The 26,484-nt window shown below is 37.7% G+C and overlaps 1 protein-coding gene across 1 annotated transcript in view; it reads right to left on the bottom strand.

Moving 5' to 3' along the window:
- prkd3 (protein kinase D3) overlaps positions 1-20,239 on the bottom strand; it is a 190,374-nt gene extending 170,135 nt beyond the window's left edge. Inside the window, 2 exon segments of the mRNA XM_056477312.1 lie at positions 18,894-19,519; positions 19,882-20,239. Coding sequence (XP_056333287.1) covers positions 18,894-19,175 — 282 coding nt within the window. The 5' untranslated portion in view covers positions 19,176-19,519; positions 19,882-20,239.
- Between the last annotated feature and the right edge of the window lie 6,245 nt (positions 20,240-26,484).

Genomic DNA, 26,484 nt, shown 5'->3' with positions numbered 1-26,484 from the left:
TTTGTCAAATTATTTCAGTTTAAGATCAAGCGTAAAATAAAATATTGTATAGACAACGAGCAAATAAGAAAAACAGTGTAAAATATGTAAATAAAATTTAAATCTTTTCATCATATACTTTAATTTAAACATTTCAAAGCTTGAAGTTATTGTTTAAAAATGGACAAAAATTTCTCCATGGCCTTAAAAGTATGTGGTAGTTTTGCCAGTGCTGTTGAAAAAGATTGTCATAAAAGGAAAAATCGAAATTTAGAAAAATTGAAAATTAGTCCGTTTATTAATCCGGGGTCGCCACAGAGGAATGAACCACCAACTTATCCAGCACGTTTTACGCAGCGGATGCCCTTTCAGCCGCAACCCATCTCTGGGAAACATCCACACACATACACTACGGACAATTTAGCCTACCCAGTTCGTCTGTACCACATGTCTTTGGAGCCGGAGCACCCGGAGGATACCCACGCGAACGCAGGGAGAACATGCAAACTCCACACAGTAACGCCAACTGACCCAGCCGAGGCTCGAACCAGCGACCTTGTGTGAGGCAACAGCACTACCTACTGCGCCACTAGGTTGCCTATTATATTATTATTATTATTATTATTAATGGTTTTTATTTGTGTAAATCGATAGATAGTTCTTATGCATTATTTTTATAAATTGCTGAGAAGACATTTCAGGTGTTCAAAGCATTGCGTGTCAGTCTTGGTTTATATTATTAATTATTAATATATTATTAATTAATTATTATATTTCATTAATGTTTTTTGTATAAATCAATAGATAGTTCCTATGTTTTTTTATGGGTTGCTGAGAATACATTTCAGGTGTTCAATACGTTGCGTGTCAGTCTGAAAAAAATAAAAATAGGTGCTGGAAAAAGTGCTTAAAAATCCTTGCCTGTATGAACCCTGTATGAAATCAGTGTCACATTTTCAATAGTGAGGTGATTGTAAGTTAAGTGGTGGTCAATTGTAAGCTCTCTTGGTTGTCAGGTCGTGTGATGCATGTTGCTGAACTGTATTCAAATGTTATAAATATAAAAACACCACATTTTGAAATTCAACTGCAGTATGTCAATTTAGTTTGTGTGTGCTGTGCTCATAGACTTTTGAAAACATCGCTCATTTGTTTGATTTCTCCTCGAGAAGCTGCGCAAACCTCAAAAGTTTGGTCCTTGCACCCTGACTGATTCCGAAACTGTCGTATTAATTTTTTCATATTCTTCATTTGGTGGCTCTCAATTGTCAAAAACACCCCTCAAAATATTTGCTATGGATGCAAAAAATGCAGAAAATCGAATCATCCAAATTCATTTTTATGACAGACGGAAGTTGCAGAGGCTGCATACGTATAAAACGTGAGGTCGTATTTAGTTTATATCTAATATGTAAAACAAATAAACTAGTCAGAATATAGGCTACAGTTAACGCTTTCCTATTTGTTGTCTGCAAAGCTCAGTTCCACGTGAAAATGAGTAAAAGCATGTACTGTAATGTAACGTTTGCAGCATGGGATACGCATCATTCATGCTTTTAAAAGCGCGAACGAAACCGCATGCTTCTGTGTGTGTGTGCGCGCTTAGCTTCGGAGACGAGCAGAGCACACACATCTAACGCCATCTTAATGTGAGCACTTTAATGGTCAGATACATGCACATTTGTGTCAGAGCGTGGTGTTTGGTGATTATTTATATTACCCTCATATGTGTAATTAAAAAACAAGATGGGTATCAAACAACATGTGAAAGAGAAACCATATTAGAGCCACACTACTCTGATAATTCTAAAATTTGGAGAAGTGGTGTTATAGATGCTGGTATCAGTGTATATGTAACTAGGAAAGCTAGGAAATAGGCTATAAAACATCATAATACAGTGAAACTGAGATCTCTCAAGAAATATAGTCCACAGATTTTAATGACTGAACTAAGCAAGGTTGTCTGGTCTAAGGTCTTGCAGTGTGATGATGTAGATAGGGCCTGGGCTAGGTTCAAGACAAATTTTTTAAAAGTTTTGGAAAAAGTGGCACCTTTTAAAAAATAAGAATTAAGTAAAGGACTGAACCTTGGATGAAGGATATTAAAATGAAGTATAGTTGGACGAAGTATTTTAAAAGCAATTAAGGAGCAATTAAGCAATTAAGGAATTAAGCAATTAAGGAGTGCAATGATAGTTTAAAATGTTTAAAAAAAGATAGTAACAATTTATTTTATTATGAGCAATTTAAAAAGAAAAGGAATAAAGTAAAAAATGTAGTTAAAAAAGCTAAAAATATTTTTTTAAGGATAAGATAAATGAAACTAAGCAAGATTCACAAAAACTATGGAGATTATTAAATGATTTAGGGCCTCAAAAAAATTCTAAAACTAATTGTTCAAAAATTAACCTTATGGAGGATGGAAAATTGATGTCGGATCAGTTAAATGTTGCTAATTATTTTAATAGATTTTTATAACTGTGGCAGAGAAATTGGTTAAAAAGCTCCCAGTACAAAATGGTATTTTTAATGATAAATTAGTTACAGAGTATTATGCCAAGTGTGGTTTTAATTTAGGAAGTTATGTGTTTAATAAAGTAGACGAGGGGAATATATTTAAGAAATTAAAAACACTAAAAAATAGTAGAGCAACAGGGTTAGATAATATTCCAGTGCAGTTCTTCAAAGACTCTGCGAAATTTATCTCACCAATGGTTACACATATTCTCAATCTTTCTATTAGTCAAGGTAAAGTTCCGGAGGAGCTCAAACAAGCAAGAGTAATTCCTCTTTTTAAGAAAGGTTGTAGATTTGATGTTAATAATTATAGGCCAGTATCAATTTTGAGTTCTTTGTCTAAAGTGATGGAGAAAATTATTTATGAGCAGATTGAAGATTATTTTTAAAAATATCATATATTGTATGAGTTTCAACGGGTTTTAGGAAAACTCATTCTACTGATTCAACAATTTTATATTTAACTGATTATATAAAGAGAGATATGGATAAAGGGAAGTTAAGTGGGATGGTTTTGTTAGACCTACAAAAAGCGTTTGATTCAGTTGACCACAGGATATTGCTTCTAAAAGTAAAAGCAATGGGTTTTGGTAATATGGCCTATAAATGGATAAAATCTTACCTTGAAAACATAAGTCAATAAATAGATTTAATCTAGTGTTATCAGATTATTCGCCCGTCGCTTATGGGGTTCCACAAGGCAGTGTTTTAGGTCCGTTGCTTTTTTTAATATACATTAATGATTTGAAAATGGCTTGTTCAAATAAGCTTTTGTTATATGCGGATGATGCAGCAATAATAGTGTCTCATGAGAGGAGGGAATTTATTGAAAACGAAATGAGTAAACAAATTAAAAAAGCCTCTGAATGGTTTTGCCTTAATAAATTGTCCTTACATTTGGGTAAAACTGAATTTATTTTATTTGGTTCAGCTGCGAAACTAAGAAATTGTGTCGGGTCAGAGATAAAAGTAGGGGATCAAATTATTACTTCAAAACATGAAGTGAAATATTTGGGTTGCGTTTTAGATAGTAATTTGACGGGTGAAAAGATGGCAGTTATAGTCCATTCAAAAATTTGTTCTAAAATCAGGTTTTTAGCAAGACAGGCAGAGCTCCTAGATACCCAAACTTTAATCATTCAAAATTAAAAAAATTAAAAATAAATTGCAGACGGCCCAAAATAAGTTGTGTAGAATTGTTATGAAAGTACCTCCACTGACACATTTAAATAATGAACGTTATAGCCAAAGTAATTTTTTAAAAGTTGAGAATAGGGTAACATTTTTAAAATTAGTGATGGGTTTTAAGATTTTAAAGAAAATGGTCCTAAAATATTTTCTTAATTACTACGCTTTAGTTAGTGAGGTACATTGTCATTCTACAAGAGCACGTAGCAGGGACATTTATCCATATAGATTTAAGAGTGAATCAGGTAGAAATTCTTTTTGTATACTAGCTCTGCTGCTTGGAATGTTTTGCCCATGATTTTTAAAGAGATTCAAATTGAGAGTGTTTTTAAAAGGGAAATTAAAAATTGGTTGTTTTACAGTTGATGTTGAGGATTTTATTGTGCTGATTTGCTGAGCTGATGATGTTTGCATTTTATTTATGATTTGCTCGTTGATTTTTAAAGAATATCGAGGACCACAATGGAAATAAGCCTGTGGCTTTTTTGTGTACTTTATCGTGTACTTATTGTGTATTTGTGTACTTTATAGAAGATTTTTCTCAACCCATTTTTAAACATAACTGTCACGGATTGGCCAGGCTCTTCCACCAGCATCACGCAACGAGCACCTTCACCTGAGTATTAACCACGCACAGCTGCACCCAATCACTCAGACTCACTATATAAGCACACACCTCACTTCACTCATTGTCCGGTCTCGTTCCCACGAAGCGGACTCATAGCGAGTACCTCCTGGTAGTCACTATCACCATTATCTAATCTCTTGACTTACATGATCTCTGTTTCGTTCCAGTCTGTCCAGTGTTCCCGGTGTCCTGTCATAATTGAGTGTGTCGTCAGTCTGTCTTCCCCGCAAGCCCTCTGGTGTGTGCATTCGGTCTCCCTCAGTGTCTGTCATCCATCCTGCTCCGAAGAAGGAATATCAGCACAACCAAACTACATTCACATCCCCATTGTTATCTTTTTGTGCTCCGCTGCTGTAATAAACATCTTTCATCATATACTCACCTAACTTGTCCGTCTGCTTCCCTAACAGAAGACCGGACCTATTCAACTACAGCATGAGCACTCCCGATCCCATTCAGGAGTTGGTGGACTCACTGAAGAGAGTTCTAATGCCAGCTACTGGACTTCCCGAAGCACCACCAGCACCGAGCACTTCTTCACCGTCCACCCATTCATCCAGTCCCATGGCTCGACCAGTGCCCTACTCAGGACGGAGGAGTGCAATGGCTTCCTATTACAATGTTCTCTGATATTCACAATGCAACCAGATTTATATCCCACAGATCGGTCCAAAATTGCGTTCATCATCTCCCTTCTCTCTGGGTCGGCTCTCCGATGGGCTGAGACCATCTGGCAGCAAGCTGGGCCGGTAACAAATTCCATTCTTACCTTTACCAATTATTTCAAGGAGGTCTTTGGTCGTGCAGATGGAGAAGTAGCAGCCGGAGAACAATTATACCACCTTAAACTGGGAGCCATGTCCACACAGGACTATGCGCTCCGGTTTCGTACTCTGGCTGCTGCTAGTGGATGGAATGAGCGATCTCTCCTAACTACTTACCGGCTTGGATTGGAGCCCCACCTTAGGTTACAGCTGGCAGCCCTTGACGATACCATGGGGTTGGAAAAATTCATCCAACAATCACTTCGATGTTCTGATCGTCTGAAGATCTACCAGCATGACCTACCATCAGTATCTCAAGCACTCCTTCGTCCACCAGAGCCAGTCGTCCCTCCAGAACCAGAACCTATGATCGTCAAATCTGGTAGACTCACAATCACTGAGCAACAGAGGAGGCTGACCCGGGGTCTGTGTATGTACTGTGGTGCCGAAGGACATGTCAGGCTGGACTGTCCCATTCGTCCAGTACGTTCCTTGGTGAGTGTGTTTAGTTCTACCATTGAAAAAATGCACCCTCTCACCACCAATGTTCAGTTAACTGCCCATTCTGTCTCTATTTCAGTCACGGCCCTTATCGACTCCGGGTCAGCCGGAAATTTCATCTCGCACGCCCTCTGTCGCCACCTCCAGCTCCACACCGAAGCCTCGACGCACATCTACCAGATTCAACCTATAACCAACGATATCCATTCCCAGGCATGTATCCATCGTAAATGTGAACCTATCAATCTCCAAGTGGGTTTACTTCATAAAGAAGAGATTCAATTTCTGGTTCTGGAGGGAGCATCAATGGACATCATCCTAGGGTGCCCGTGGCTGGTGAAGCATGATCCCATCCTCTCTTGGGGCACAGGAGAAATTAAAAGATGGGGTAACGAATGCGTCTCCAGCTGTTTTACCGACCTACCCTTGCAGATTCAGAGACCCCTAACCGTCTACGTCACGTCTGTCGAAAGTCCAGTCGAGAAACGATCCATCCAGATCCCGAAGATCTACTCCTCATACGAGGACGTATTTTGCCCCAAGAGAGCTTCCCAGCTACCTCCACATCGGCCATGGGACTGCGTCATAGACCTGCTTCCAGATGCTCCTATGCCCAGAGGTAGGATCTACCCGTTGTCCCTTCCGGAAACTAAGGCCATGGAGGAGTACATTCAGGAGGCTCTGAGTCAGGGGTATATTCGCCAGTCCACGTCACCCGCTGCCTCAAGCTTCTTCTTCGTGGCCAAGAAGGATGGAGGGCTGCGGCCATGTATAGATTATCAAGTTCTGAACCAAGGCACCATCAAATTCAGGTACCCACTTCATCTCGTCCCTGCGGCCCTGGAACAACTCCGATCCGCCAGGATATTCACCAAGTTGGACCTTCGCAGCGCATACAATCTGGTACGAATACGCGAGGGGGACGAATGGAAGACGGCGTTTGTGACCCCTACTGAGCACTAAGAGTACCTGGTCATGCCCTATGGTCTGGTCAACGCCCCCTCCGTATTCCAGAACTTCATTCACGAAGTCCTCCGGGAGTTCCTCCATATCTCCGTCATCGTCTACATTGATGATATCCTGATTTACTCCCGGAGTGAGGCCGAACATCGCCACCACGTTGCGGAGGTCCTACAAACCCTAAGAAAACATAAATTGTATCTCAAGGCTGAGAAGTGCTCATTTCACTTACCATCTGTTCAGTTCCTCGGATACATCATTGATGGAAAAGGGGTTCGCATGGACGAGGGGAAGGTCACTTCCGTCATCTCCTGGCCTGAACCCAAAACCATTAAAGAACTCCAACGATTCCTAGGATTTGCCAATTTCTATCGACGTTTCATCCACAACTACAGTCTCATCATCGCTCCGCTCACCAACCTTCTAAAGAATCAAGCCAAAACGCTATCCTGGCCACCCGAAGCTGCCGCAGCCTTCCAAAGACTCAAGAAGTCCTTTACACAAGCTCCACTTCTGACTCACCTCAATCCCGACTTACCTTTCGTGGTCGAGGTGGATGCATCGACCACCGGAGTGGGAGCCATCTTGTCCCAGTTCCATGGTACTCCCTCACTACTCCATCCATGCGCCTATTTCTCCCGGAAGCACAGCCCGGCGGAAAAGAACTATGACATCGGGAACCGAGAACTTCTAGCCATCAAGCTCGCCCTGGAGGAGTGGCGACACTGGTTGGAGGGAGCTAAACACCCATTCCAGGTGATCACCGATCACACAAACTTACAATACCTCAAAAATGCAAAAAGACTCTGTCCTCGTCAAGCCCGGTGGTCCTTATTCTTCTCCAGATTTCAGTTCTCCATATCATATCGACCAGGATCCAAAAACATCCGGGCAGATGCACTTTCCAGAATCCATGACCAACAGGAAATCAGTGAGACCCCGGCCAAAATCCTCCCAGATCAGATCACTGTCTGTCCCATCACATGGTCCGCTCCAACAGTTGTCGCCACCCCAGAGTCCAGAACTCCGCCGGGCTGTCCCCCCAATCGACGCTTCATCCCTGAAAATCAACGGGTAGATCTCATTCACTCCAGTCATACATCTCTGGGCACAGGGCATCCCGGGGCCAACAACACCCTCTCGCTGCTATCCCAACGCTTTTGGTGGCCGAACATGGCAAGGGATGTGAGGATATACATCCAAGGCTGTAGAGAATGCGCTATGTCAAAGAGTCCTCGTCATCTACCTGCAGGAAAACTCCATCCCGAACCGCCCCTAGTCACACCTAGGAGTTGACTTCATGACAGACCTCCCATCATCTGAAGGTAATACTTGCATTTTAGTCATTGTAGATCGATTCTCCAAATTCTGTCGTCTGATTCCTTTGAAGGGTCTGCCCACAGCCCTAGAAACCGCCGAAAACCTATTTAACCATGTCTTTCGATGTTTTGGGTTACCTGAAGATATAGTCTCGGACCGAGGACCCCAATTCATCTCCAGACTATGGAAAGCCTTTTTTAGACTCCTAGGTGTGACCGTCAGCCTCTCGTCTGGCTATCACCCACAGACCAACGGCCAGACAGAGAGGAAGATTCAAGAAGTGGGGCGATTCCTCAGGACCTTTTGTCACGGTCATCAGAACTCCTGGAGCCAGTTTCTGGGCTGGGCGGAATACGCCCAGAATTCCCTGCGGCAATCTACCACCGGACTTACGCCATTCCAGTGTATTCTGGGCTTCCAACCTCCACTCTTTCCCTGGGATGGCGAACCTTCTGATGTCCCCGCAGTGGATTACTGGTTCCGGGAGAGCGAGAGGGTCTGGGACGATGCTCATCACCATCTCCAGAGGGCAGTTTGCCAAGCCAAGGAGGTGTCCGACAAGAGGAGGATTCCTGGTCCTATCTATGCTCCAGGGCAGAAAGTTTGGCTCTCCACCAGAGACATCCGCTTGCGACTGCCCTCCCGAAAACTTAGTACCAGATTTGTTGGTCCCTTCACCATCCTGGAACAGGTCAACCCAGTCACCTATAAGTTACAGTTACCACCACAATACAGAATCCACCCCACATTCCACGTGTCACTCCTCAAACCCTTCCACGACCCTCTGATTCCCTCCACATAGCCTGGCCATGAAGAGGAACCCCCTCTCCCACTGATGTCGGAAGAAGGGTCCATATATAAGGTCAAGGACATTCTACGGTCCCGACGTCGTGGTGGTCATCTGGAATACCTTGTCGACTGGGAGGGATATGGTCCGGAGGAGAGGTCTTGGGTCCCCAGATCAGATATATTAGATCCTGCACTTATGGAGGAGTTCCACTCCAATCACCCCGAGTTCCCAGCACCTCGTAGACGTGGTAGACCACCACGGCGTCGGAGGTTTAGGCCCTCAGGAGCGGGCCCTGGGGAGGGGGGTAATGTCACGGATTGGCCAGGCTCTTCCACCAGCATCACGCAACGAGCACCTTCACCTGAGTATTAACCACGCACAGCTGCACCCAATCACTCAGACTCACTATATAAGCACACACCTCACTTCACTCATTGTCCGGTCTCGTTCCCACGAAGCGGACTCATAGCGAGTACCTCCTGGTAGTCACTATCACCATTATCTAATCTCTTGACTTACATGATCTCTGATTCATTCCAATCTGTCCAGTGTTCCCGGTGTCCTGTCAAAATTGAGTGTGTCGTCAGTCTGTCTTCCCCGCAAGCCCTCTGGTGTGTGCATTCGGTCTCCCTCAGTGTCTGTCATCCATCCTGCTCTGAAGAAGGAATATCAGCTCAACCAAAGTACATTCACATCCCCGTTGTTATCCTTTTGTGCTCCGCTGCTGTAATAAACATCTTTCATCATATACTCACCTAACTTGTCCGTCTGCTTCCCTAACAATAACAGATTTAATAACTCATTTGTAATAACTTATTTATTTTACCTTTGCTAAGATGACAGTAAATAATATTTGATATTAGATATTTTTCAAGATACTAGTATTCAGTTTAAAGTGACATTCAAAGGCTTAATTAGGGTAATTAGGCAAGTCATTGAATAACAGTAGTTTCTTCTGCAGACGATCAAACAAATATATTGCTTAAGGGGACCCTAAAATAGGTTTCAAAATATTAAAAACGGCTTTTATTCTAGCCGAAATAAAACAAATAAGCCTTTTTCCAGAAGAAAAAATATTGTAGGAAATACTGTGGAAAATTCCTCTGTTAAACATAATTTTGTTATATATATACATAAATACACATAAATTCACAGGATGGCGAATAATTTTGACCTCAACTGATAATCGCTTTGAATAATCGTGATTACAATTACCAAAATAATCATGATTATGATTTTTTCCATCATCGAGCAGCCCTACGCTATATAACACTGAACCATTCGGTACAACCTTCACGGTTCATTACGCAGAATATTGCTTTTTTTTTTATTAAATTTTAAAAATGGTGTTTTGCATTACCCTCATTCCTTTAATTACTTTCTGAACTTGCTCTTTTTGTGTTAGAATGTATGTCCATGAAGCAAAAAAAAACAGCTCCCCAACAGTAAATATCCGATCAGTAAGTCCCATCGCTGTCATGTGAACATGAAATTGACATTTGCTGCATGTCAGCTTATGAGTGCAAGTGGTCCAGAAGCCCAGAACGAGTACCTGTGCAATGCACGGGAGATTTGAGACGATTTGACATTTGAGACGTGCATCATTTGATAAGATGAAAGAAAGTTGCAATGCGCAAAAAAAATAAGTCTTGGGGCGTCACGGTGGTGCAGCGGGTAACACAATTGCCTCACAGCAAGAAGGTCGCTGGTTTGAGCCCCGACTGTGTCAGCATTTCTGTGTGGAGTTTGCATGTTCTCCCCATGTTTACGTGGATTTCCTCAGGGTGCTTCGGTTTCCCCCACAGTCCAAAGACATGTGCTATAAGTGAATTTAATAAGCTAAATTGACCATCGTGTATGTGTGCGAATGCAAGAGTGCATGGGTGTTTCCCAGTGACTACGTTTACATGGACATCAGTAATCGAATTATTTGCTTTAATTAAGAGAATAAAAAGACATTTACATGAGTTTACGTAAGGTGTTTACATGAGTTGCTTTTTGAGTGTTACTTTCATTATCCCGTTTTACATGTTATAGCACATAATTTGATTAACGTCATTGTGTCATCTGCAATTCCTCTGGAGTTTGATGCAATTTAGGGTATTTCATTTTCATTCACTTTCATTCACGCACGCCCTCCGTGACAATGAGATATTGGATGCAACTATGAACTGCTGGAAGAGTGTTGTTTTAATGGAAGTTCATACCGCATGCTGAACGGAAGAAAAAACCTCCATTTCCCGATGCAGGTGTCCGTGGTCTGCACTGACAGGGTAGGTGCAAAGAGTGTCAAACAGCCATGTGTGTGTGTGTGTGTGTGTGTGTCTGTCGTAAAACTCGGCGAAAAGTCCTACATGATGGTAATAGATCGATTAAGGTGTTTACATGCCTGTGCTGCACTTCAATAATGCGACTAAAATTGGCATACTCCACATGTCTTGATTCGATTTCTCTTTAGTTCGATTAAGACCTTTATCTGATTAAATTAATAAAAAAATAAATAAATAAAAAAAAAAAATCGCTGTTTACATGGTTAACTCTTAATCAGAGTAATGTCTTAATCGCATTAAAATTGAATTATTGGTGTCCAAATGCGTAAAGCAAATGCTGGATAAGTTGGCAGTTCATTCCGCTGTGGCAACCCCTGATTAATAAAGGGACTAAGCCGAAAAGAAAATGAACGAATGAAATTAAGTCTTGCTTTTTCAATGGTAAGTCTCAGTTATGACCAATAATTTTATACACCTGTACAACTTGAGGAGCATTCAATTGGTTATGCCTTGGAATTTAAACATTCGGGACAATTATGTTGTCTGTAACTTTCTCCTTTTGCTGCATCTGTGCTCTGTCTTAAAAGTAAAAACATGTTCTTATTGCTGTCTCTATTTTTTAATATTAATCAAACAATTAAAAGATAGTGATAATCATTTATTGCTCTTGAATCGCTAGCTCAGTAATGGTTAACCTTTATTTAATTTATACAGTGAAGATTAAATACAATATGCAGTGTCATATTTGATTGTTTTTTTTTTTAGATTATGTAACTGAAAACTGTTATTACATGAAAAATTGAAAAGCATGGTTTATTTTAGTATTCTTTTACTATATTGTATTCATTTTGTATTGTATTTTGCTTGTAGAGATTTTTTCATTTATTTTTATCTAACAGTGATTTTCTGCTGAATATATATCCTGAACCACCTTGACCTAACACCAAAACAAACCTTGAGAAGTCTGTATTGTTGCACCCTTAGTCAGAGCTGAGCTCATTAATATTCACGATCTTTCCAAATATGGCTCAAAAAAACCTTGATTCAAGAGGTATTTTATAGAGTAAATTAGCATATAAAACATATTTCTAAAGAATCTTTTTTACATACATAAGACACATACAATACCTAAAGTATTATATAGCTAAAGTTTTATGTAAGGAAAAACTTAACTTATTGAATCAATTCAGTATTTGGCACCTTTAGGATCTGAGGTTTGGTGGTTTTACAATGCTTCATATATTTGTTCTCAATTAAAGGTGCTGTATGTAAGCTATTGACTCTTCTGAAGCATAAAATACCATAATATGTTTGCAGATAAGAACGTGATAAGTGAATATACTTGTTTATCTGAAAAAACTATGCTAATGCCAGTTATTTTCCTTTGAAAATGCAGTTTCCATGTAGGAATATCTCTTTGTGTTTGTTTCTATGACCCGTCCAGTTTACCCAATTATATTTCAGCACTCCATGTTGCTTGGTGGAAAATACACTGTATTTCATTTCAGTCTTGAAGGATGCCTCGATATATGCATCCACAGCCGAAAATACAACCTTCAGAGGACAGCAGCAACCTCCGAAATGAGACACAGGCTCAGAGTTATAAAAATCCACATAAAGTGGTTTTTAATTAGCAAATAATATACATTTTAACACCATGTCCTAACAACACACGACTGTCTGCACCAGGCGCAACATAACAGAGACATTTCAATACAGCCATTCAGAAACACAGAATAGTGCACTGCACTGTAACGGAATGGTAAAGTTTAGAACCTAACTAATACAAATTAAACATTTAACATTATTAAAAGTACATGCTGAGTGACTATTATTTGTCACAGTTCTAGTATTCATTTTCAAATATTTTTATTTTATTTTTAAGAGATAAAATATCTGCTGCTGCTTTCAGTATGACAATAAAGGTCATGTAAAATGGCTTTAAAACTCATACTAGAAGCATTTTACACTAAATAAAGCACATAATCAGTACCTGAAGTGATCATTGCCATAGTTGATACTTTTGTTCAGTTGAGGGAAATAGAAACTATTTCTAGAATAGAAAATTTATGTGATGGTTTGGACAAAAGCTCTATTTTACATGGAAATTATAATTTTTTTTACTCATGTAGTTACTCATGTAGTTACTCAATAGTCAGGCACACTCGCTCCTGTTGGTGTCATCAACCTGGCAACCTGCCTTTGCATGGAGTCATCGTCAGAGGGGCCAGGTGAAAATGTATTTTGAATTTGATCTGCAATACCTACTTCAACCACTGGATGTCAATCTTAGATACTGCACATTTGAAGCTGCGGTCACATTGGACTTTTCTCCCTATAGACTTCCATTCATAGACACACAAATGCGTCAGACTGGAAACGCAAGCTCCTGCGACAAGTTTTGCAGTTCGCTGCATTGGAAAGTTCAAGCTTGGTGAACTCTGACCTGCGAAATTGCATCACATTAATGTAATCTAAGATCAAAACATGACAGAATTTAAAACATGGACCCCGAATGCGGGGTAGTGGTAATGGCTAATGGGGATCCTAATAAATAAATAAAAAATATTGCTCGCTTTTTTAAATGTCTAATCATCTTGCTTAATCCCACCCCTTTTAGCAGCGCTGTACAACAGAATTTCTCATGCTCAAATTCTAGTGTGACTGCAGCATAAAGCTGCGGTCACACTGGGCTTTTCCTCCCATAGACTTCCATTCATACGCACGCAAATGCGTCAGACCGGAAACGCAAGGTCATGCGTCAAGTTTCGCATGTCGCTGTGGTGCAAAGTTCAAGCTTGGTGAACTCTTACCTGCGAAATCGCATCACTTGACTGTGTGAGACCAATCGAGGATCAAAACAGGACCTCTCTGGACAGAAATTTAAAATATGGAGCAATCACTCGCTTTTTAAAATATCTAATCATCTTGTTTAATCCCACCCCTTTTCGCAGCGCCGCACGACAGACTTTCGCACACACAAAGCCCGGTGTGACCGCAGCTTGACTCTGAGTATAATCTGCACAGCTAGAGTTTTAAAGCCAACAATAACTTCTGGTGAAAGCTTAATGCGACTTTTTTTCAATTTCACAAGGTTGTTTTACAGCATAGATGTTGTAATGTAATTACAATACATTCAGTTAAAGAGACTTAAGCATTCACTTAGTTGTTCAAGCGTAAAACGAGATGAAAGACTGTTGTAACCACTAGCATTAGTAGCAACAGGCTAGCGCAGAAATTCCATTGAATATACTGGGGTAAAATAAACTCTAACATTTTAAAGACATGGCGGGGGGGAAATGGAATTTAATGCAGTGCTTCTTGTCTGACCTGAGACCCACTTCATATCGTATATCTAACAGGCAGTAAAGATCTCTGATTTTTAAAGAAATTAGCTCTTAAACGTGACAATTTTGTAAAAGAAAGACAGTTCACCAGAAGCCATTGGGCTGCCTGGCTGAAAATTAAAGTCTCGCTTTACTTTTCAATTTTCACCCCTCTCTCTTTTCTTGTTTTCAACCCTTTATGAGTTTCTTTCTATTAAACATAGAGGAAGATATTCCAAAGAAAGCTGAAAACCAGTAACGATTGACTTCCACTGCAGAAAAAACAACTACTACAGATGTCAATGGTTACAGGTTTTGAGCTTCCTTCATAATATCTTCTTTTGTGCTCAACAAGGCTAAACTTAAGTGAGAATAAATAGTGAGTAATTTGTTTTTTCCTTTAAAACAGGATTCTGAACATTTAAGTAGGAGCAAACTTTATAGATTTGAAGGCAGGACAACTGTACATCCATAAGTTACTATGACTTCAATTTCACGTCAGTTGCTTTGAATGCCTATACTCGGTCTATTCACATTCTCGCATTTACCCCAACATCTTACAAGATCCCACAACATTTCAATTGATTATTTCTTTTCTGTATAACTAGAACCATGACATAAACAGCAGCAGCACACTGGCCTAAAGGAATGTGAACTTGACCCGAACTGCACAGGACAGACTGTACAAAACCAGATGCAGCATGTCATTAACTCTCTGTCATGCTCTTCTGTGGCATATTGACCTGATATTCAGCAGCTTTTAGCAGATAGTAATGGCACTGCTAGAGTCATTCACAGGTCACATGAGAACAGAGCTGCTCCTGGTACAAGGCCATGATTTGACGTTTATTTACACAGTTTCTATCCACTGGAAGAACAAAACAGCGGATTTTGAAGGTAGTTTCAAAACTGCCTAAACAAGCATGTGCAACTAAAAATGCTCCTACAGTTTTTAAATGGACAATTTCCAAATTTGGCATTGTTGTATTTTTCATAAGTGACAAAAACAGAATCCCCCAAAACAGATATAGCCAATGCAAAACAAACCATCAAAAGCAAGAGATTGGGTAAAATTGCTGATTCATCATTAATTTTTGTAGCTCTAGGAATATAAAAATTGGGAACAAAGTTTATCCAATATCCAACAGCTGGATTTCTGACATGGACTTATGTAACATTACAGTTTTTTCCAACTGCTCATACACAAAATAAATCTTTAGACCAGACCTGTATAGTGAACAAGGATATAGTGTTTTTTTTCATGCAGTTTTTGATTCTTGATCACACAGTCATTAAATAATATTTATAAATACAAACAGTTCATTCATAAGTCAATAAATGAACCACATTATAGGTTACCTGAGAATTTTTTTAAGTAATGTTTTAACCACTCAAAAATGAGTCCTTAAATTTTATTTTAAACTGCACAGTCATACATTGGTTATTTAACCAATATGTTTACAGTGCAGTTTAATCATTTATTGCAATATAATATAACATAAAATTATATTCATTCACTCATTTTCTTTTCGGCTTAGTCCCTTTATTAATCCGGGGTTTCCACAGCAGAATGAACCACCAACTTATCCAGCATATGTTTTACACAGCGGATGCCCTTCCAGCTACAATCCATCACTGGAAACATCTATTCACACACATACACTACAGACAATTTAGCCTTCCCAATTCACCTATATCACATCTTTGGATTTGTGGGGGAAATGCCAACTGACCTAGAAAAGGCTCGAACCAGCGACCTTCTTGCTGTGAGGCGAACGTGCTGCCCACTTAAATTTCTGAGAAAGTCTGAGAGATAGTTTGGGACAGCAATAATATGTTTTTGAATGGAAATTATTGACAACAGACAGCATTAAGGAACAATTTACCCAAATGTTGAAATTCAATCATTTACTCACTCTACACTTGTTCAAAACCTATTTGAGTTTCAGTCTTCAGTTGCACACAAAAGAGAATATTTGAAAATTGCTGGTCCCTGGGACTCATTGTCTTCCATAAGATGTTTTTTCCCTACTATAGAAATGCATGCGTCCCAGTAACCAGCACACTACAAAAAATTTTCTTTTTGTGTACACAGAAAACAACTCATAAAGGTTTAAAGCCACATATAAAAAAACGTTGAGTTATTTATTTAACCCAATGGTTGAGTTAAAAATATTTGTTGCTTTGTTGGGTTATTTTTAACATTTATTGGGTTAATTATTAATAACTTAACCAGTTTGGTTAAATATTCGGTGCTTGTTGGGTTATTTTTAACCTTTATTGGGTTATTTATTTAATAACTCACCCAGTTAGGTTAAAATTTTTGAATTTCAACAGTCAACTGATTTAACTGACACGCTGTATCATTATGCATAATTAATGTTGTTTTTGCGTTATAAACTTTATTTTAAGCTCTAACCCAATAATATTGTTTTTTTTTTATTAAATTACCTTTCCGTGTCGTATTTTAAATATACGTTTCACCAGCACTCTTAATTATTGATGAGGCAAATGCACGCTTCATAGCCGATCTGTTATAGCAGAATGAAAAAAAAAACATTTGAACAAAATAACCCAATGCATTGCGTTAAATAATATAACACAATACATTGAGTTAAAATACCCATAGTTGGGAAGGTGCTATAATAACCAATAGGGTGAGTTATAAAATTTTAACTGAGCACATAAAAACACACACACACACACGCAACGCACGCACGCACATGTACACCGCACACGTACACGCACACGTACACGCACACGTACACGCACACGTACACGCACACGTACACACACACACGTACACACACACACGTACACACACACACGTACACACACACACACGTACACACACACGTACACACACACACACACACACACACACACACAAAATCAATTTAAACAGAGGCATGTATTACTGGTTTGCCCATTACTCTCTCTGTTGGGCATGTAAATGTTTCAGAGTTCTGGTATCATTCTGTGCCCAATGCCCATTATTTGTTTAATTTCACCAGTTAATCAAACCACTCTTTAAAACATGATGACTATATTTCACACTGAGGAATCTGGTCCCACAATCAATAAAGTATCGCAGATTTTTTGCCCATAATTGTTTCTGTTTATTGACTTGTGTAAATGTGTGTAAACTCTATTTATTCAGTTTTTTTTTATTAATTTCAGCAATATTATTACAAATATTAAAATATTCATATGATTTATTTACAATACAGTTTGTAACGTAATATTTTCTGTTTCTTGTTGTCTTTAAGTAGATATATTATATTAGAGACTTGCTTTGTTTACCAAATAAAGTGGATCTAATTGGATTTGCATTGTAAACATCAAATAAAAGTTAAAAAGGTATTACTTTTTATTTAATATATTAAGGTTTTAGTTATGATACTCCAAAAATCATTCCGCATAAATCCACAGATTTTTAACAAAATTCTGTGCAGAAATAACAAAAAAATGTCCGCAGATTCTGTCTGGCCCTAGCCATTTGGTATCATTTCCCTTTGCATTACAGATTCAAAGTCTAAAGTGAATAAATTCTATAGCAGTTTTATCAAAGTACAGCGATCACTTCTCATTTACTGAATCTCTCCATCTTTCTGTTGCTATCTCATATCTCTTATGGACCCTTTACATGCCTGTTATGACGTGTTTAACGGTCATCAGCATCTTAAATCCTTACAAGTTTGTAATATATATATATATATATATTATATATATATATATATATATATATATATATATATATATATATATATATATGTTATATATAATATATTTTTTTTTTTTTTTTTTTTTTAACGTATCAACATTATATGTATTATGTATGAATTGCCGCTGGTGCAGGGGGGTCTAATGCAGTGTCTAAGGGACAGGACGTTATTCTCTCCTCTTGCTGCCGTCATCTGTCTCACACAATTTTTTTTCTTTTTCTGCAAGTCTTTATAACATCATTGTGGAGTTTTTATTTTATTATGTGAGCAAATAAGATTGTAAATAAATATTTGTTGTATTCTCCCATTCACTGTGCTCTAAGTTTTCCCAACTATGACAACCGCTACTGAGAAACCATGAAGTGTGAAAAGGGTCTATTATTTAGAATTATCCTAACATTAGCAACCACAAAAACAACCATATTAATTTCCTAGCAACACCCTAGCAACCACACAGCTTTTTATATTCAAGTCTCTCTTCAAATTAAACAAGTTTTCAACAGACCAATCCAAATCACTGATTGTGATTGATTGATACGGAATCATAACTATAACTGAGGTCAGAAGAATTACAGCCACCGGATTCTCCAACTGACCAGCAGAAATGTGCCTCAAACAACACGCCTCCCACTTCATCTGCTGTGTTTGTGGAAATGCATGTGGATCAAAGGAGATTTAGATGAGATTGAATGAAAATGTGTTCTTTAATCAGTCACTAATGCTCCTCATGCTCATCCACCTAAATCAACTTACTAAAGATTACAGGAAAAGAACGCGCATCAGTCAATTAGTCTCACCCTTTTACATAAATTAACAAAATTCAATTGAGTAAAACGCACAACCAAGCAGCTAGACTCGGGAAGAATCTTGATGAAAGTGTGTATATATATCATGTGAATAAGAAATTGTACTGCAACTTCATTACCTTTTGATCAACTATGGAGCAGACCAAATCCTTGACAGAGCTGAGTGACAGATCATGTGGATCCAGGGTGACCATCTCCCTGGTGAGTCCGATCTGGAGGAGGAAGGACACTCCATTGATGGAGCTGGTCGGGCTTGGGACACTGTGATTACCATTGGAGACGCGGACGCAGAGCGGCACCGGAGGGCTGGGTGATGGAGAGGGGGTTGGGGGTGCAGTCTGATGCTGAGAGTGGACGAAGGGTTTAGGTAAGGTCAGAGGAGAGGTGCTACTGGCAGACATTAGTTTCCTCCGCAGATTGAAAGCAAACTGGGTAAAACTGTCAAGCTTGGAAATCGTAGCTGATATCTGATGAGAGTACAGGTTGTGTTTTTAATCAAAGGTGAACAAAAGTGTCACAGTCATGTGATATCCGTGGTGTAGCAAAATGGAGCAAAGAATTATTATATTTGCTACCTCACCCTCAAACATGCAATCTTCTGCATAGCATATTCATTGCTGTCTGTGCAGTTTTCGGCATATGTTGCACATGTTGGACTGATAAAGTGTCACTCCATGGCTAAGCAGTCAGGATGCCAGCTTGATGCTCAACAAAAAGCTTTCCATCATAATCCAGCTGCTCATATCTGTGTAAAACAAACAGATCCATGTCTTTAATTCCACAATTCCCTGAAAATTACTCATCAGTATGTAAGAGGAACAAGTTATTAAACATTCAAATCACAGTGTAACTTTAAACTCATGTATTCTGAAGAGTTTGGCACATTTTGTCTTGCAAAGAAGAACTGTGGCTCACATCTGGAAGCACATCTGGAGACCCTCCCACTCTAGATCACATAACTGGCACAAGACCACAAATACCAGCAAAACAAGTTATACAATGTCTTTGTTCGAGCTTCATTATAATGCATCATGATGAACACAGAGGAACCTCTAGACGAAATTAATCAGATACGATGAAGAGAAAAGGAAAAGAGATGAAACTCACCTTTAATGCTGGAAAGGCGCTTCCCTAACAAGTGAAAGAGATGAGAAAAGCTTACTATCAGTGGAAATTGAGTGCTTGATTGCTCCAGGGTGTCTTTTTTTTTTAAAGATCTGAGCTTTAATAAAGCCTGTAGAGCATCGCTCGCCAACAGACTCTCTCATAAGAGCTCGATGAGAAACTTTCTATCTTCTTTTCATGCAACATTGCTGCTCCTGCACACGAGCCTTAACATCTGCTCTCCATCTCCGCGGGAAAATAACAAACGCCACACAAACGGAGAAAGTAAAAACCTGAAGAAAACGGCAGGTCTGTCGAACTGTGAAGTTGAGCTTCATAAGTGCACAAATGTTTTTCTCTCACTGCCTGTGACGCGCATGTCTCTCACGCGCAGTTTCCGTTATGTGAGCGCTGAGCGTGTGTTCGCGCCCTCTACTGGCATTATTCCACTGACACTGTGACGCAATTACGCTTTAGTTTAAAGCGTCCTGCAGGTTTGTATCAGTTGAACAATTTGTTTTGGTAACTGTTATGCTATGGAGGACGAAACCTGCAAAAACAATAAATAAATATATAAATAAATTAATTAATAAATCCATAAATTCCTGCAAATAAAATATTAAATAAATAAATATGCAAATAAATAAATAAAAATTTACATAAAACTATTAGTATATACAATTTTATATAATTATACAATTAACATATATAAAAAATACAAATATATAACATTACACAAATGTATACAAATAAAAATGATTTATTTAATACTACAATGTTGCCTAATGACGGACCATAAAGGAATCTTCATTTAATTAAATTTGGTACAGGATAAATAAGTAAAAAAAAAATACTGGAAATTAAATAATCTATTGCTTGAAAAATGAAAGTTTACATGAAAAATTAAGGGTTTTATAGAAAAATATTGGACAGTTGAAAATGTTGAGAAATCATATGAAAAATGTTGGGAATTATTAAAGTTTGATATTTGAACAGCATTTATCAATAATTGTAAAATTTGAATCAAAAATGTAAAAAAAGGAAAGAAAAATAAAAGAAAGATATTTTTAAAATAGTCGTAAAAGAAAAAGGAATCTTTGACTGATTGTGAACTGAACTGGATAACATTTATGATGATAAAGCAAAGAGGAGCTTTTATTAGAACTAGACTTAATGGTTAGAAAAGGGGGGGAAAACGTCAAATACTTTTTGGACTTGAAAAATAAACTGTGATTTTGCCTCAGTCTCTTAATTATTAATAACATTATTAGATAATTAGTAGATAATTCAGTTATTTCAAAATATTTTGCTCAGTTTTTAGCAATTTGTAATGTCCCGTAGGAGCGCTTTAAACATTAATATTTTTTAAAAATACTTGGTGAGATACCAAAAAGATAGACTAGAGCTTTTATAATATATGTGATGAAATGGATATTGAAGAGTTAAAAGAGTGCTTTAACTTATTAAAAAATAATAAATCTCCAGGCAATTACGAGACAATATCGATAATATCAGGTTAGTCTAGATATGATTGATTATAATCACTATATCGAGGATGATAGTTTTATATTATGTATTGATTTTTATAAAGCTTTTGATATAGTCATTCATAGTTTTATTTTCAAAGTCATTAAATTCTGATTCTGATTGTGCCACATTTGAGATTATAAGATTATTATTATTGTGGAGCCCATGAACCTGAAAGATTCCACTGCTGCCATAGTGCTGTCTGTGTTTGCCCTATAGTCCACAATCACCTTTAATGCTTTGAGCATATTTAGCTGTAGGTTATTATGACTGCACCGAAAGGTTAACTGCTCAACCTCCTGCCTGTATGCAGGCTTATCAACATGCTCGATGAAGAGAGTTAATCAAATTACTTTTTTTTTCAGTAACTACTGTAGTAAAGTATATAAAGCTTTAAATTACAATTAAATATGTTTTTTTATTATTATTATTTAAAGGTCCAGCCCTGATTTTAAAGTAACACAAATAAACTTAAGGCTTTACTTTCCTTAAAATGTATTTAGTAATATAAAAACATTTTAATATATTCATTTTAAAAAGTAACTTTCGAAATGTGGATCGAAAGCAACTTTCGAACTGTGGAAGCCTCTAACAATTGATCTTTTTTTTAGCATTTTAACATACAGAATTTTCATATTTAGCACAAAAATTGCAAAGTACATTTTTCACTACACAGTGACTATTTTTTTTAATTTGTATCTCTGTTTATTGATATATAATCATATTTTATTTAAATAAATTTATCATTTGTATGTCTTTCTATTTGTAGATTTAATAGATTAAGTGTGTGTGTGTGTGTATGCTCAACTATAGTCTGCAGTACAGTGACTGCAATTATTGTAATGGCATTTAATGTTCAAAACAACATATCAAAACTTTTGATTACACACTAGGCAGATTACAAACATTATAGATTTTATAACAGATAGGTAAAAAAATATATGTTATATCGGATGCCATTCCAGCTGCAACCCATCACTGGGAAACACCCATACACTCTCATTCACACACATACTCTATAGACAATTTTAGCTTAACCAATAAACCCGTACCGTATGTCTTTGGGCTCGTCGGGGAAACCAGAGCACCCGGAGGAAACCCACACGAACATAGGGAGAACATGCAAACTCCACACAGAAGTGCCAACTGACCCAGCCAAGGAAATCTTTGACTGTGGACAATGTGAAACATGTATTGTTCTCTGATGGGTCCACCTGCACTGTCTTTCCCACTTCCGGGAGAATTACGGTCTGGAGAAGCCCCAAAAATCATGCCACCAAGACTTTTGCATACCCACAGCGAAGCACGTGGGTGCAATCATGTTGGTGAAGCATCAGTGATGGTACACTACTTGTCCTAGATTGCATAAGTATTTTTACAGGTTTAGACAATGAAACTGAAGCACTGGCCCATTTAGTGTTGGAGCTTTAATGACTAAATTTGACCAGTCTGGAGGCCAATCTTCATTGATTGCATATTCCACTAGTAAGAGCAGAGTGTGAAGGTTTCAATTCAATTCAACTTTATTTCTATAGCGCTTTTAAAATGCAGATAGTGTCAAAGCAGCATAACATAGAAGTTCTTTAAACTGCATCACCTCAGTTTTCAGAGTTGAAATTCAGAGTTTAGTTCAGTGTAGTTTAATTTCACTGCTGAAAATCCAAATAATGAAGAGCAAATCCATCAATATGCAGCTCACAAATTTCAAAATTATGCACGCAAGCCAGTGGCGACAGTGGCGGGAACAAACTTCACCAAATGATGAATGTGAAGGAAAAACCTCAAGAGAAACCAGGCTCAGTTAGGCATGTACATTTCTCCTCAGGCCAAACTTCTTGTGCGGAGCTGCAGCCTTGTTCAGGCTGGCCCACGGGATCGATGTGAAGATTTGTCTGTAACTGGGGTCTTTCAGGAATCAGTCTCATGCTCTCCACTCCTCCATGACAACCACAGCATTTGCTCAGAATTTGGCATGGTCCAGGTTTATGGAGACCTTGGGTTAAGGAGAAATACACTAACATAAGCGATTTCAAAAGCATTTGTGTTTTGTGTGTATGCTAATGCAAAGAGTGTGTCTTTAATCTAGTTCTGTGCTAGGAATGCTATTAGGTGCCAGATATGAGAAAGATCTACCAGCTACAGTTGATTTTAATATTCTGAGACAATTGTCCAGAATTAATTGAGCATAGTGGACGTGAGGGGTTGTAATTCACCAGAAGCTCCCTCAAATACTGGGGAGCTAAGCCGTTCAGAGCTTTAGGTAGTCAATAACATTTTTACATTAATACAATTTAATAGAACGCCAATGCAATGATCAAGGAACTGGAGTACTATAAAATATTACTTTGTTTAAGAAAGCCCTCTATTTGCTGCATTTGAACCATCTAAAGTTTGTTAATGAGGCCTACAGGGCACCACCTAATGCATTACAATAATCTAACCAAGAGGTTATAAAAGCATGATTAAGCCTTTTTCACATTAGACGTTAATAGCATATGTCAAAGTTTGGCAACATTTTTAAAATAAAAAATATATAGTTTTACAGATGCTTGAAATTTGGCCTTCAAACTACAGGTTGCTATCAAAATCAACCCCAGTTTTTTATTATTTTTAATATTTTTAAACAGAATAATAGCAGGTTCTAAAAGCGTTTAAACAACAGGTTGCTATCAACACACTTCCCACGCTTATGTTAGTCTGTTTCTCTTCTGGATCCAGTGAGGCTTTGAATAATTTGCAAAGCAGGAAGCAAGCAACAATAAGTTTACATCAAGAGAGGAGGGCAAGTGGTATTTAGATTCCCAGTACGAGCATTCTTAATAATCTAGTGGGTGAGACTTTTGTGTCAGTGGAATTGTAAGAAAACGGAAACGCCCTATGTTGAATGATACTTAAGCTATGTTATTGGGATTTTTAATTTGACAGCTGTGTTAATCTTAAACCCCAAACAGAAAAAAGTTGGTACAATATGGAAACGAAATAAAAAAGAAAATGATGATTTCTGAATTTACTTGTATTTCATTGCAGACAATACAACAAACATTTTTAATGCATGTTTCTCATGATTTGTATTGTTTGTTTTTTTCTCAAAATAAACACGTATTCCAATTTTGGTTCTTGCAAAACATTTAAAAAACAATTTGGAACAGTAAAGCATTTACCACTTTGTAATGTTGCCATTCCTTTTCACAACACTTAAAATATGTTTAAGGACTGAAGTGATGACTCCAAGTGATGAAATGTTTCAGGTGTAATAAGTCTTAATGTGGGCAACACAGGGTCTTTGCTGATGCATTTTGCTCTTCAAAATGCCACACATTCTCTATTGGAGACAGGTCAGGACTGCAGGAAGGCTGGTCAAGTACCTATATCTTCCTCCGCAGTCAGGACTTTGTAATGTGTGCAGAATGTGGTTTTTCTATCTTTTCTACCATCTACCAATCATCATGATTCTATTTTTCTTGACTGGTCTTCAAAGAACCTTAATTACATAATGATTACATAATGACTTAATTCTAAAATGATAATTTTTAGAATTGTCTGAAAAGTTTATGCTTTCAAAGGCCTTTTTGATATTTTCAGAAAAATATATTTTGTACAAAATCAGATTACTCAATTTCCTAATCCTCCAGATTCAAAATGGACACAATTCTTTCTCTTAACCCAGACACAAGAGGGAAAATCTCTGTCATTTTTGGGTCTATAAATCTATTGAATTCAGAGTCCTCTGAATTACCCAATAATATCTGGGTGCTCGGGATCACTATCAGTCAAATAGAATGGGATTATATACTCAATCTAGTACACTCTTCTTCTATATGACTGATGACTGTTTTGAACACATTTGATCTGACTCAGCATGTTCAAGGACCCACACAAAATCCGGGGCACACTCTTGATTTACTTATAACTAAGAATTTACACATTTCATAGACTTGCAGCAGCAACTAGTTGTTAAGAATGTTATTGAACTATTTGATCATTTCTGTATTTTCTTTGACATATTGATCACTAAAGCTATTAAAGACAGATCTGTCACTGTCAGAAAGAGATGCATAAATGAGAACACTAATGAGCAGTTTATGAAGGCCATATCGCTAGCACCAAGCATATCTGCAACTCCGTTGATTCTCTCCTTAATTTGTTTAACCTCTAAAGTTAAGAATGTCATAGATGACATTGCTCCTGTTAAAGTCAAGAAGATGACTGGCAGGCAAAAGGGATCTTGGACAAGGTCACCAAGAGGACAAATGACGAAAAGAAAGTGCAGAAAGCTGAGTGTTTGTGGAGAAATGACAGTCTGTATAAATCAGATATTTTCCCAGAGATGGGTTGTAGCTGAAAGGGCAAACGCTGCGTAAAATATGTGCTGGATAAGTTGGCGGTTCATTCTGCTGTGGCGACCCCGGATTAATAAAGGGACTAAGCTAAAAAGAAAATGAATGAGGCATAACAATCTTTAAAGCACTGATTAAAAATACATGTGACTTGCTTCAAGTGATGTTATTTCCTCTAGGTGGTAAACTCTGGAAGGCATTGCAGGCATTATGTCAAAATATTAAGGATACACCAATACTTGTCTACTTCTTTGTCAACATATTCAGTAAATTCCTCTTTTATGTTTTAAAAATAATGATACAGATTGATAAAAATATATCAAATTTCTTATATATCACGTAGCATATTTTTTGTTAAAGTTAAGATTTTCAGCTCTGTTTTAGTGTCTCTATTTCTGTCTCTTTTAGTAGTTTAAACAATCAAGTTAAACAACAAACAAGTTAAACAACAATTCTGAATAGAATCCAATGTTTCTGGTCACACATTCTGGACACTCGCATTATGAAAGAATATATATATATATATATATACATCCATACATGTATATTGTTGTACACTATATACATTTTGCACACCCCATAAGTATTACTGCAGATACAAATTAACACAGGATAATGATAGCTATATATATATATATATATTATATATATATATATATATATATATATATATATAGATAGATAGATAGATAGATAGATAGATAGACAGACAGACAGACAGACAGACAGACACAGACAGACA

This window comes from Danio aesculapii, chromosome 17 (assembly GCF_903798145.1).
Source record: "Danio aesculapii chromosome 17, fDanAes4.1, whole genome shotgun sequence".
NCBI classification, from domain to species: domain Eukaryota; kingdom Metazoa; phylum Chordata; class Actinopteri; order Cypriniformes; family Danionidae; genus Danio; species Danio aesculapii.
Note: the sequence above shows the minus strand (reverse complement) of the source record. Positions and strands in the feature narration are given on the sequence as shown.